This window comes from Lytechinus pictus, chromosome 11, assembly GCF_037042905.1.
Source record: "Lytechinus pictus isolate F3 Inbred chromosome 11, Lp3.0, whole genome shotgun sequence".
Lineage (NCBI taxonomy): Eukaryota > Metazoa > Echinodermata > Echinoidea > Temnopleuroida > Toxopneustidae > Lytechinus > Lytechinus pictus.
Window position 1 is genome coordinate 22064979 of NC_087255.1, and position 14462 is coordinate 22079440.

Sequence of the window (14462 nt, forward strand, 5' to 3'; positions counted from 1 at the left end):
CCCTGCTAGAAAGAACACATCAGTGTCATACATTGTGATCACAGTGTGTTCACATAGTTGACTATGTGAAAATATTATTCCCACTGTTTAAATGCTCAAATACAACATTGTAAAGGTAATGTTCACACGGTGGACACCTCGACAGTGTAACTGTTCACAGCGTGTTTACATGGTCTACTGTGTGGATATGTGATTTACACAGTTGGAATGTAGTTCAAATTTAACAGTGTGAAGGTGATTTCACATTGTGTTCCACACTGTGAACACACTGTGGGACACTGTGGTCTCTCCAGTAGCCTTAGGGAAGATTATATTCCTTTTACATACATAGGAAAGATGCCACTTACTCCGGTAAAGAGTTCCGTTTGGCGAGATGCTATATAGACCTGTACCTCGTCACCAAAACTCGTCACCCTTCTGAACTCTTGACTGACCTCTCGATTTTGACATTTCTTTCATTTTCAGGAACATGTTTCCAGAGAACATCGTTGAGGCATGCTTTAGAACGGTAATTATAGAATCTTTATGACATTATTCACTCAATCATGGAGACCTGGACCTGACGTCGCGCTGATTGGACCTAACCAAGCTTTCCAAAGACGGCCAGAAGGAAACTGGATGAACAATTTTTTTTCATCTATTCATATTTTCTATACCCCAAGAAACATGACATGTCTACCAATGACGTGATTTATTGATTGATTTACTGATTGACTGGTGGATTGATCGATTGACTGGATGATTGATGGATTGGTTGATTGATTGATTGATTGATTTGTTGGTTGGTTGATTGATTGACTGACTGATTGATTGATTATTGATTGATTACAAAATTATGGAGAGATGGTTATTTCGTTGTTTCGCATAAGTGAAGTAATGAAGGAATAACTGATTATTTGCTTTATTTATCTGTTATTCGTTTCTTCGATTGAAAGGATGAATTGGAGAATGGACAATTGAAGATTGAATGCGCGTTTTGTCCTAAATATTTCAAACATCAGAACGCGAAGACTTAGTATAGCTTCACTCAGAGTGACGACCATAAATATTTCTCTGAAATATAATATTCTGAAGGTCAAATGTTTCAATATGTTATCATAGCCCAATAAATTATAAGATTGGGCGATTGAAACTGTCAAGAAGGTTTTATCGATTTATTGCAAGTTTTTGTAGATATATTGAGACTAAACCTTCAATTCTTTAACTAATCGGATTGCGTCGTTGTATCTTCATTCAGTTTAAAACAGCGGGCATCAAGACAGTGGTGCCAGTTCCTTCTCTGACCACTGGGGATTTCTTCAACCTAACCTTGATGTCAGGACTGACCATCCACCAATCAATGGGCTTCATCAACGGAACCTTACAGACCATCGGGCAGAAGACCATGGATTTCAGGTCAATGGCGCTTGACGCCCAAACCGTCGCTGATGACATGGACATGTTCCTACAGGATATGGACAGTACCTACATATTCTTGATGGAAGCAATAAACGAAGCCAAAGACAACAATCCTGCATGGGACACGACTACAGCGAATGATCTTCTTGCAGATTTCTTGAACCATATAGAAGATCTAAGAGCCGTTGTGGATGGCCTTCCATCGACGGGACAGCTGGATGAAATGGACATGACACAGCTGGGTAACATGACCGGGATGGTACTGTGGGCAGCGGGTGAAACGGTAACGGACTTGTTATCAAGTCTAAAGACGCTTGATAATGTAGATATACCCACCTTAAACGCAACGTCCCATGCTCTTCACTTGATCATTTCTTCCATGAATGATGTAGTGTACATGGTCGAACCGCTTCATCTAAGTTCGCTTATCCATACAACAAACACAGATGTTGTAAGTTTGGTTGATATCATCGCGATGTTCCAACCTGATGACATAGAACTCACCAGAAAGGTTCACATCATGAATGTCAACTTGATCAACCTTGTCCTAGCCACGATGCAGGACCTTCAGGGCAGTGACCGCCTTGAGCTCACCCACGTCTCCCAATCCATGCAGAAACTGTCCACCAACCTGGTCTACCTGATGGACATGACCGAAGACGTGTATACCTTGGACTTCCTCAACCAGATCAGCACACTCCTGCATGACATGAGTGGCGCCATCAAGCACATGTCCATGGTACTATACTCGCCACGTACGCTCAAGATGGACTCGCTTCTGCAGCTCAACCAGATCATCGCGCAGATGAATGAGGTAGTGAACACCATGTCTGCAGTTCTAGAAGAGAGTACGGATTACACCATCTGGTACAGAGGAAACACCACCGAGATTGTCGAGACTGTCTGGGAAGGAACCTACGTCTACAGTATGAATATCCTTGGGCTCGTTGTCTTCTCCATCGCCTTCGGGGTCGTCGTTGGTCGCATGGGTGACGATGGAAAAGTTGTCATCAGCTTCTTTTCTGCTACCAATGATGCCATCATGAAACTGGTCATGATCATTATGTGGTAAGAAATTGTGAGATTTTTCACTTTTAAGTACGGCAATGTCCTTATTTCATAAATTCATTTTTATAGATCAGATTTCTCATTTTACCCTCAACTCTTTTACCTGTTGTGACTTGCGTTTAGAAACATACACTCTGATATGATCTTACTTCTGTTTTGTCGCATCTTTTTCAAATAAATAGTTGATACCTATTTCAATGCCTGAATGTTCACATTGTCCTGTCCCTATAATCTTGATAATTTCTGGGCCTTCAAAATCAAAAGATAAGTCATTATTCACACTATGTTATTACTGTTAGCACGATCACTCGATCACTGGGGCAACGGACAGAACCGGTCAGTGACGGTTCGATGGCCATCCTTACAAAAATGGAGAATAGCTTTCTTCCGGGCTACTAATATCTAACGGATATTACGATTAACTACGTTTGTATTACGACAGTGCTGCGGTCCCTTAACCACCATTTAGGACTTTTCGCACATTTAGACTCATTTAATGACAAAGTTCGACCAAGAAGTATTTGTATAGAGATATGTTTAATCAAAACAGCAGATTAGTCCCCGACTATGGTCAAACGACATATACAATTTTTCGTCAGCTCCCAAACTTAGGACGAAACTGCTCCTTCGGTTCACCAATTCTCGACAAAAACATCCCAGCCATTCTTTGGCATTTGATGGGCATTTTCAATACATTTAATGTCTTCTTGAACCCCCGGAGTGAAAACTCCCAAAGGACAGTCGATCATGACTATATTTTATTTTTCCGCTACTATAGAATGAAAATAGGCCTGTATAATCTACTGATATTTCCTCTTTTCCTCATTACTATCATGACCATAACTATACCTATTCTCTCTCAGGTATGCTCCTATCGGTATCCTCTTCCTCATCACCGGAAGCATGGTCGGGGTGGAAGACTGGGCCGAGATCTTCACTCAGCTAGGTCTTTACATGGCTACAGTACTATCTGGACTCGCTATCCACGGAATCATCATCCTACCTCTTCTTTACTTTGCCGTCGTCAGGAAAAACCCGTATAAGTTCCTCAGTGGGGTCACCCAAGCTCTCTTTACAGCACTAGGGACATCGTCAAGGTAAGCTAGTCCTACTCATGATTTCATTCTCATATTGATTATGTACCGTCGCATTTGTATGTACCCCCACTTTCCATATATATATTGTCCCATTTACACGATGCATTACACATATTACACACATGTAAAGAAGTGGGTTTTTATTGATATGATTTGAGATTTTTTCATCAGGTAAAATAATGCATTAACATGTCGAGAATAATATTTTTCTGACAAACTTTATCATGACTCGAATCAAAACAGGACCACATGACCGGCTTGGTTGGGGAGAGCTATTGATAGAGACATAAAAACGATGCCAGACATGCTGCATCACTTATGTCACCCTTTATAAGACTATACCTGAACTGCTAGATAAAGATTTAAGATGCATTCCGTGATAGAATTAACGATGATTTATAATGAATATATTTTTCTGTCGTCTATAGTTCGGCAACCCTACCAGTAACAACCCGATGCTTAGAGGAAGGCCTCGGGGTAGATCCCCGTGTTGTTAGGTTTGTTCTTCCGGTCGGTGCGACGATCAACATGGACGGCACAGCTCTTTACGAAGCAGTAGCAGCCATCTTTATTGCCCAAGTAAACAACATTTCACTAAGTTTTGCTGATCTCGTAACAATAAGGTAAGAAAATTGACTTATTTGTTCTTTCATAGTCTTATCAAGATGTTCTCGCGCACAATATCTCACTTTTCTTTAATTTTTATTGATTTGTACATGTCCACCTATTATTCTATTCCTTTTACAATTAAATGACTCTGTAAGCAATATTTTATTTATGTATAAACTTTGGTTTATACTACTTATACTATTTATGTGAATATAGTAGGAGTATGTTGCACTGTACAAGCTCCGCTTTTTATCAGCCTCTTCTATTCCCAACCCGTTTATTATGATTATCTTGATTATAATGTAGCCTACATATACATTTTTTTTTGTTTTATTGCTTAAATAAATATCAAGTTATATGGAACAAAACATATTGTAAATGTTGGAAATGGAAATGAATGAAATAAAAATAAATTGTACGAAAAATCATACTTCATTTCTAGAAAGGAATGTATTTTGGCGTATTTCGAACCATTAGATAATAACATTGTGCTCATTGTCAATCTGTGTAACCCTGTCAAGGTCCGACATACAACCAGCCCATGAAATCGAATAATGCCATCCACCCTTGCTATTTTTTTATTATTTTTTTGCTGATTGTTGCAAGCAAAATTACGTTAGAATATTTTAGATTCTGCGCAACAGTTAAAAAAACAGTTATTGCTTACATAAATATCAAGTTATATGGAACAAAACATATTGTAAATGTTGGAAATGGAAATGAATGAAATGAAATGAATTGTACGAAAAATCGTACTTCATTTCTAGAAAAGAGTGTATTTTGGCGTATTTCGAACCATTAGATAATAACATTGTGCTCATTGTCAATCTGAGTAACCCTGTCAAGGTCCGACATACAACCAGCCCATGAAATCGAATAATGCCATCCACCCTTGCTATTTTTTTGCTGATTGTTGCAAGCAAAATTACGTTAGAATATTTTAGATTCTGCGCAACAGTTAAAAAAATACTGCCACTTTATCCAATCATTTTAACAAAAATATTGTCTCTCTCTCTCCTCTTTCGTTTTATTCTGACATGTCCTAGAACAAAACAGGGCATACGATAGGGCGATAATTATTTGCAATATAAATAATCGATCACTCTAACTATTCATGCTATTACTTCGATCCTAAAATTCTGATTGTGCCTTTTTCGCCAGGTCCGCTTTACAACATGATATAGTATTTTATATCTATCTTTTGATTTAATTTTAACTACGGCTTTAAACATGATAAAAAACAGTTTTATTTCAATATTGCGACTTCGGGTTAATTTAAACTTTACAAAATAAGAAAACGTTATATTTTCTTTCTTCATTTTAGTTTAACTGCGACTTTCGCGAGCATCGGAGCAGCAGGTATTCCCCAAGCCGGACTCGTCACCCTCGTCATCGTCCTAACCGCAGTCGGCCTACCGACAGACGACGTTGCACTCATCCTTGCTGTCGATTTCATCCTGTAAATACACACTCATTCATAATCTCTTGGCCCCTCCCCCCCCCCCGTCTTTGGAACAAACTACCTCCATCTCTCCGAAACCTCTCTTCCCTTGACCTCTTCAAAAAAATCTCAAAACACACTTAAATAACCATAAACCTTAACTTGTCTCATGCCATCAACAGCGCTTTGTATCCTCTGGAAAAAGCGCTATATAAATGCAATTATCATGATTATTATTATAATTATAATAATAATAATTATTATTATTATTAATCTATGTTTTACTTGTTTTGCTTATTTAGCGCTTTATTTGACACTTTGGAAGTCTTCTTCTTCCTCTTCCTCTTCTTCTTCACAATCTCCTCCTCCTTCGTCTTTTTCGTCTTCGTCTTCTCCTTCTTCTTTTCTTCATCTTCTTCTTCCTATTCTTCTTCTTCTTCAGTTTTTGATGAATTTAGAATGGCCACGGAGCTGAGCCTCTCGGAAGATCATAACTGCATTATTTTTTCAACATTTCTTTCATCTATTTTTCTTTATGCTACAGTGATCGATTCCGAACGATGGTCAACGTCGAGGGCGACTCATACGGTGCCGGGATCGTCGCGAAGCTATCGAAGAAAGACCTCAAGAAAACAGACGAGATGGACGCTCTTGAAAATGCCGAAGTCACATTCAACGGAAAGACAAATAAGGACAGAAAAGACAGCGATGTGCATGCCTACACAAACGGTACCTATTCGCATCACGACGAAAGTAATACAGCTCTTTAATTCAGACTTTATTCATTCCAAGATAACTGCTATCCTTCTCTACTGTTGTTGCTGATCAACATTATCAGAGAAGGCCACGCACAATTTATTGGACACATCGCTAGATGATCATTATATTTTTGTGTATCGATAAAGACACTTGATTTGCTTATAATCATATGTTATATTGAAATAATGTATGAATATTATAAAACATAAATTTTGGTTCTTGAGTGTGCACAGCAGTTTCATGTTCTCCGTCAAAGAAATGAGAATTATTATATATTTTTTATTGAAAACATGAATAGAGTCTATGATTGTTCAAACATTGCAATGCAAACACAATGCAGACATAGTCTATGTTGCATCAGCTAGATATTTTGCTAGTATTTTCCAAACAATGTACAGTGGATAGCTGCCAGCCAAAAAATGTAATCAATGTAAAAACAATATTTCATGAGGCTGAATATCCATCATTAGCCTCTTAAAAAAAAATCATTGAATAAAATCAATACCTTCGATATGTCCACTGCAAATTTGAATTAGCAAATAACATAAATATACACTAAAAGTTTGATATTTTGGTTAGTCACTTAACCACAAAGGCATCAATTTTCACCTTTTGTAGCCAACCTGCATAAAAAGATTAAATTTGATTTTTATTCGGGGGATGGCAATCAAAATGTGCGCTAAATCTATGAATGAGGTCTGTCTTGTATATGTAATTCAGCCCGACAGCCGGAGGAAATCAATTAACAATATATATTTTTCCAAAAGTGAGTTCTAATTTCTTCCATATTTTCGATGCATAGCAGTATTGATGAATAGAATTATTGATCAAATGCCGATTTGAAATTTTCAATAAATCAACCAATCAATCGATTAATCAATCGATCCATCGACCAATCGAGCAGTATATCAATCTAAATCTAAATATATCAATCGAACAATTCACATTACAAAAAGTTTCTAAACGAGATAACATCATTTGCCTGGAAACGATATTATGTATTTCATTTCATTTAAAATGTTTTCAACTATATGATATCGATGTAATTTTTACATGGCACGGACCAGTATTGACCAGCTGAAATTATGCTTTCTGTCGAAAAGTTTATTGTCTCCAATTATTATAAAGCACGAAATTGTGACTTTATAAAACACTGTGCGTCGCATCAACAAACATCGAAGTCACCATATTTACTTAAGCTTTGGGTCTACTGTCCTATCTTGAAACTGGGGCTACTTTACGAGATAAGATGACATCGACAATAAATTGACAGTATTAAATTCTGTCCAAGGTTCACCATTGTAATCATGTTAAATTTACTTCTTTACAATGGGTGAGTAATAATAGACAGTATAATATTATCACACAGTAAACGTGTCATGGGATCTTAATGGCTCCCCTTGTACATTTTGATTGCACTGCAAAAAAAAAAAAAAAAAAACTGTATTTGCAGTATGATATTTTTTCCACTGCAAAGTGAGAAATATTTATTTTATATAATTACAGATATAATCTGTACAAAAGATACATTGTACAAAAGATACATTGTGATTATTGCGGTATTCTACTTTCGAGTTATTAATATTATTATTATTCGTTTTAATACAGTACTTGAGGTTTTATTTGGGAAATAAAATGTTGAAGGAGGGATCCGTAGAAGTGGTGACGCGAAATTATATTAAACTCATTTATATTCCAAATTATTGAAGGAGTAAAAATACTTATTTAATTTACCCCCAAAGGTGACAAATTTAACCTACATTAAATCTCATTTAAAATCCTTCCATAAACACTTCATATGCTCATTGATTTGTCCGTGTAGTTCTTTCAATTATTATTGCGGGTAAAGGTACAAAGTAAAAATGTCTGAAAGGGATGAATTTTAAAACATAAAACTACTTCAAATCACTCTGTCTTACAATATTTTTGTAGTTAGGATAAATGGCAACAAATGTGACAATGTGCCGGTTATCTAACATTTTTTGGTGGATTTTTTTTAATAGATACAATATCATGATCACCTGACCCTGCTACTCGACTTGCCTTTTAATTGTTAGTCTCTTATCAAGCATTTATGTCCGATTTTCATTGTGCCCATGTTGGCATATTACAGACCCTTATTGAAACTCGATTGCTTTTCAAACTTGAGTTAAAGGGGAGTGAACTGTTTGTCATCTCTCATTGACTGTGTGTTATAAAAACATATTCTTAAAATATACGTTTTCAGATATCCATAAGACCAATAATAAATTGTATTTGTATAGAAAAACTAAAATGTTTTGATAGGAAAAGCAATTGTTTTGCTACTTGGTAACGTAATTATTGCGGTATAAATATATTGAGTAGTTAATTAGCATGTTATCATTCAAGTGGGTCTATATCACTAGACTACACTAGCATAATGGGTCAGGAAACTAGCCAAGTATGAGTAGTTGAGGACTCGAGATGGCGCTATTTAAACTGTTTGTCAGCAGATGTATAGTGAGTAGTGCGAAAAATAAAAATCAGTTAGCATACACCTCAGTTGATACCTGTTGCAATGACCCTCGACGTGCTGTTGGGGGTCCTTCTTATTTTCTTAGGATTATTTTCTCTTTTTTTTCCATCCCCCAAATAAATATATTTCTGTCAAAGAAACTGCAATATCAACTCGGTTCGCAGAAACATTCTTATATTTTGTTTAAAGTCGTAAAGGCTTGATTTTTTTGTGTGAATGCATCCATATATTTCCTGTAAATATTGTATAGTATCATTCTCTTGTACATAGTAATATATATATCATGACCCACTGCATGTATCCAAATTCTATATATTTTCTTTTCATTCAAGCCCGGTTGATACCATAAAAGGGATGAATAGAAATCTAATTTACCAGCGCAATGCTGGCTCTTCTTTTCTAATCGCTAAATATGTAATGACAGAGTTATTACATATTTTTTTTGTGTGAAACGAAACCCCTGTTTTGCAATATGCCCTTCTATCTCTATATCATCCTATCCTTTTAGGACCAAAATTTTTGTTTCCTATATATGTTGCGTCGTGTCTGCCTTCGAGTATTGTTCTTATGCAGCTAAAATATCATTAAAAGTGTGTAGAGGTCTTGTATCTGTAAGAAAGTGACCAAAATATTTCTTTGCCTTAGCTATACAGTTTTGTCTCGTCGCACTCGTTTTGATAAGCGTTCTTTGGGCCTTTTCACACGTGAATCTTGAATCATCATTGTAATGATGATTGCAATTCGTCTTTAGAATCATCGGACCTTTCACACGCTCATTCGAAAACTGTGATTTGAGTGAAACTTAACTGGAATTCACCTTCGGAGTTAGATTTGAATTCGTGGTATAACGTTCGTGAATCTAATCATGTTCCGGTTTGGTTTCACACGTGCTAAAAAAAAATCGTCATTAGCCTTAATTTTCATCATTCAAATTACGAATTTGTTTTACCGTGTGAAAGAGCGGTTTATCTTGTTGGTGATTCAGTTCCTTTCCCGAAGTTGCTATTATTTTCAGAGCTTTCGGTATGAACACTCTGTAGTTGTAGTTAACAAGAGTTTATTTCTGTTCAACTTTAAGAAGTTTGACTTTATTTGAAGCTCCGAGTTCGCACAAAATGCATGTCTTCTTGTACAAGGAGTCAATTTATTTCTGCATCTATCTGGAGCTGTATATTTTTGGTATTATGTGAATTGTAAAAATGTATAAAATAAAGTAAATAAATAATCGATTGAAAACAAGTTCCATATGGTATACATTTGAGTCCAGTTTTACTTCCCATGAACGATGTACAGTAGTTATATTATAGTGTTGTTGATTGATTGATTGAATGAATGGTTTATTTATTTCAATATTCACTGAAAATAGCAGCCAAAGGCTGAATTATATTCAGTTTACAAATGGTATATACAGACATTTTAAAAATATACAAATTGGAATAAAATAGGCAAATATCAAAATGAAATTGTTCTACAAAATAATTATACATATATGAAATTAATTGAAATACCCTGCATATGAGAAGAAAGCCTCAGAGATAGAATAAAGTACAAGTAGTGAAAACATGTTGGAACGAAAGACAGAATGAAATAAAAGGAAGAGAGGGAGACAGGAACAAAGTTAAAGAGGTTGGGTATTTAACAAAGATGGAAAAAAAAATATCGGTAATAGTAATTATAATGCAACAAATGGAAAACTAAGGAAGAAACAAAATATATTGGGATACATGTTTCTAAGTCAGTGCAACTAAAGTTATTCAGAACAGTTCAACAATTACGGAAAATGACATCTTGAAAAAAATTATTTAGCATTGTTTTGACATTCAAGTACTGTTTATGTAAGAAACAAGTATGAAATTATCCAGGTAGGTATGATTTGTCATAATGAAATAATATTTTGTCATAAAGGAGTATTTGGATTTAAAAAAAGAAGTGCCCGAGTAGTTTTATTAAAAGAGCATATATAAAACAAATGAGATCTTGAAAATAAGTGCTTCTATTTACCTATGTATATATCAAAATAAACAAAATATGAATATCAAATGTACGTTACAATAGACAAATTTGGGAACAGCCAGTGGACATGGTGGAAACATTCAGTTGGGTGTGCAGTGGTATTAAGGATAGAAATGTTCATAACGATTCTAACAATTATGATGATGACGAGGACGAATAAAATGATGATGATGATGAAAATGGGGATGATGATGATAATAGTTATGGTGATAGTGATGGTGATGATGATGATGATGATGATGGTGGTGGTGGTGGTGGTGATGATGATGATGATCGTTGTGATTGAGGATGGTTATGATGGTGATGATGATGATGATGATGATGATGATGATGATGATGATGATGATGATGATAATGAGGAGGAGGGGGACAGTGTTCTGACATCATTAGATGTGTATATTATGACAGATGTAAATTATAAATGATTTAATGAAAACTCCCATTACACAAGCATGTATAATCATATTACACTCTAAACTGCTTTATCGGAAGAGCTATCATAAAACAAACAAAAGTTGGTTAAAACAAATATTTGAAATACAAAGGTCAATTCTTGCGTATAGCAATATGAATAGTTTGCGAGCTGATGAGTATTACAAACATAGTTGGGTGTATGCAGATATCATGGGTACATTTTTTTCAAATCCCCTTTTTCATCAGAAGAAATTGTTACAAGGGGGGAGCGAACTGGCCAACAATAAACGGCTAGTCTTAACATATACCTTTTTATATATAAAACTGTTAGTAAATAAATATAGAGTATTAGCCAAGTTTGTTTTATTTGTATATAGAAACTGAAGTGTTTTGAACAGAAAGGTATCTGCTTTGCTAGTTGTAACATAATTTTTGCGATATATCAATCTATTGAGTAGCGAATTCGTGTGTTATCATTCAAGTGGGCCTGTACTACAAGACTACACTGAGAATGTTGCATTATAGGTAATAAACCTGGTCAGATATGAGTAGTTGATGGCTTCAGGTAGGGCTACTATAGGCTGTTGGTTCGTATGCCATTTAAAACATCTTGCTTTTGGTGCGTTTCAGTCTCACCTCACAATCAAATCTATAGTCAAAACCTTCACGGATAATTCCTTGATAGGCAATATCAATTCCACCTAGGTCCATACCTCTGATAATTTTTTTCCTGAATAAATTAGTGGCAAGAATTCAATTATTATCTTTTACTCCGAAACATTTTATTACTTTAATTATACTGTCCATAAATCTTAGATAAATAGTTTTTATAATAAAAATGATGAGATTGCGTCAAAAGTTGCATAATATCGAAACGAACTATCCCAGGTTCAATCATAATATGGAGCAATATTGAGATTGGGTGGCCCTTTTCAGGACCAACACACTTGCCCAAGAAAGATAAATGGTGTACCGTGAAACCTACTACACTATTCTTCTTCGCCATGGAAACCTTCAGAAGTTATAATATGGAGCAAATAATAGTTAAATTATCTTTTAACATAATTTCAAATACTGCTCAAACATAGGTAAAGAAGATTATCACACGAATCATCTTGTTTCAAAATCATAGCAAATAGATTGCATATGTATATCATTCTGATCAGTTATCAAAATTAATGTGTTTGCTAATGCATGTAAACTATACTTTCGGCTTCATTATCTGCAAATTATCTTTCTAAATTACTTGTTCAACTTATTTATTGAGCAGGCTTATCATAATTTCATAAATGAACTTTGACTCCTCAACAGAAGGAAGAGGAGCGAGTTATTCTAGAACACTAGTTGTTGTCAACAGATTTGGGGAGGGGGAAGGGCCCTGGGAACGATTTTTTTAGCGGGGATGCTGAAGTGAATTTTGACAAGCCCAAAAAATAAGTTTTCACTGCAAAATGGAGGGGCTTTCGGTCCGAAGAAATTCGACAAGCAAAAAAAAAATTCAATCCAAAATGAAATTGGTTTCGGTCAAGAGAAATTTGATAAGCAAAAAAAAAAAGGTTTTCTACATTCCGTTCATTTTCTTTACATTTCTGTCAATTATCATACCTGCCAGATTCCCAGGGGGTGCTGCCTTTGGAAAATAACACACGCAGCACCCCAAGGAAAATTTTGGGTGGGGTGCTTCAGCACCATCGCTTCCCAGGGCCATGCTTTTGGGAGGGGATGACAAAAGTGACTGACGAGATAATGGGATTGGTGAGGGTACATCGTGTACGATCGTGCGAGAAATTGAATCTTATCATGCTTATGGTAACTTTTATTAAGGTTAATTAATTAAGAGAAGAACCATCAGCCATATTTATTTCTGTTATATAAAAAGGGAGGGCAGGAGGAAACAGAGCTTTCTAAAATGTATGACCATTGAAAGTTCCGCTATCCTGGTTATGCCCATTCCCGATTGTAACGATCCCAGGTACTAACATGAATCAAATAATGAAAAGCCATCGAAATATTTCCTGAATTTAGAAAAACAAAATGAAAATGAAATGAAAAATGAAAATGAAAATCCATAATTTATTGTTCGAAATAGACATGAAATGATATACTCCGAAAATTTGCTTTGCCCAATTGATCGTGGGCCCGGCAGCCACTGTGCAGCGCCAGATCGACGAGGCTCTATCCCTTTAATCGTTGAACGCCAAACAGGGTAGCAGCAACTCCCATCTTTTAACGTCTTTTGGTCTGACGCGGCCGGGGTTTGAACCCCCGACCTCCCGGTTGTGAGACGGACGCTCTACCGACTGAGCCAACACACCGGTTGATAATAAATAATAAAGTTAATAAAGAAATAAGACAACTGTCTACAGAAAAGGGAGAAGTGATCACTGGACAAGATGAAATATCCAATGAAATTTTTCGATTTTATTCACGACTTTATGAAAAAAGGAACACTGAAGATATATATTTGGCAATACTGAATTTTCCGGATATTCCTAAGTTAATTCCAACAGTGTCAAACATACTAGAAGGACGTTTAGAAGAAAAGGAAGTGTATGACGTGTTAAAAAGTATGAAAAATAATAAATCTCCTGGGCAAGACGGATTCTCTGTTGAATTCTTTCGCTTTTTTGGAAATATCTAAAACTATTTATGGTCAGATCTTTGAATTTCGCGTATACAACAAGTTCTTTGTCTCAATCACAAAACTTAGGGGTGATTACTTTGATTCCCAAGAAAAATAAGCCAAGACATTTATTACAAAATTGGCGACCCATTTCACTTTTAAATGTTATATATAAAATTGCAACTGTGTTTAGCAAATCGTTTAAAACGTGTATTGCCCCTCTTAATAAATGAAAATCAAAAGGGTTTTTTGAAAGGACGTTTTATTGGAGAAAACATTCGCTTGCTTTATGATATTCTTCTTTACACTGAACTCAATGATACACCTGGTATGTTGTTAGTGATTGATTTTGAAAAAGCATTCGATCGTGTATCGCATAAATTTCTATTCAATGTCCTTGACTTTTTTTCAAGTTGGTCCGTCATTTAAGAAATGGATTCATGTATTTTATTCAAATGCTTCTTCTTGTGTAACAGTGAATGGTTTTTGTACAAAAAGATTTAATATAGGAAGAGAATGTCGCCAAGGAGATCCGTTATCACC

The 14462-nt window shown here is 35.6% G+C and overlaps 1 protein-coding gene across 1 annotated transcript; it reads left to right on the forward strand.

Moving 5' to 3' along the window:
* Window positions 1-438: 438 nt before the first annotated feature.
* Window positions 439-10152, forward strand: LOC129270998 (excitatory amino acid transporter 2-like). The gene is made up of 6 exons (XM_054908342.2): window positions 439-508; window positions 1238-2466; window positions 3330-3563; window positions 3992-4186; window positions 5497-5631; window positions 6158-10152. Exons 1-6 carry the CDS (start codon window positions 470-472, stop codon window positions 6381-6383), a joined length of 2058 nt encoding a protein of 685 aa, XP_054764317.2. The 5' UTR covers window positions 439-469; the 3' UTR covers window positions 6384-10152.
* The last annotated feature ends 4310 nt before the right edge of the window (window positions 10153-14462 follow it).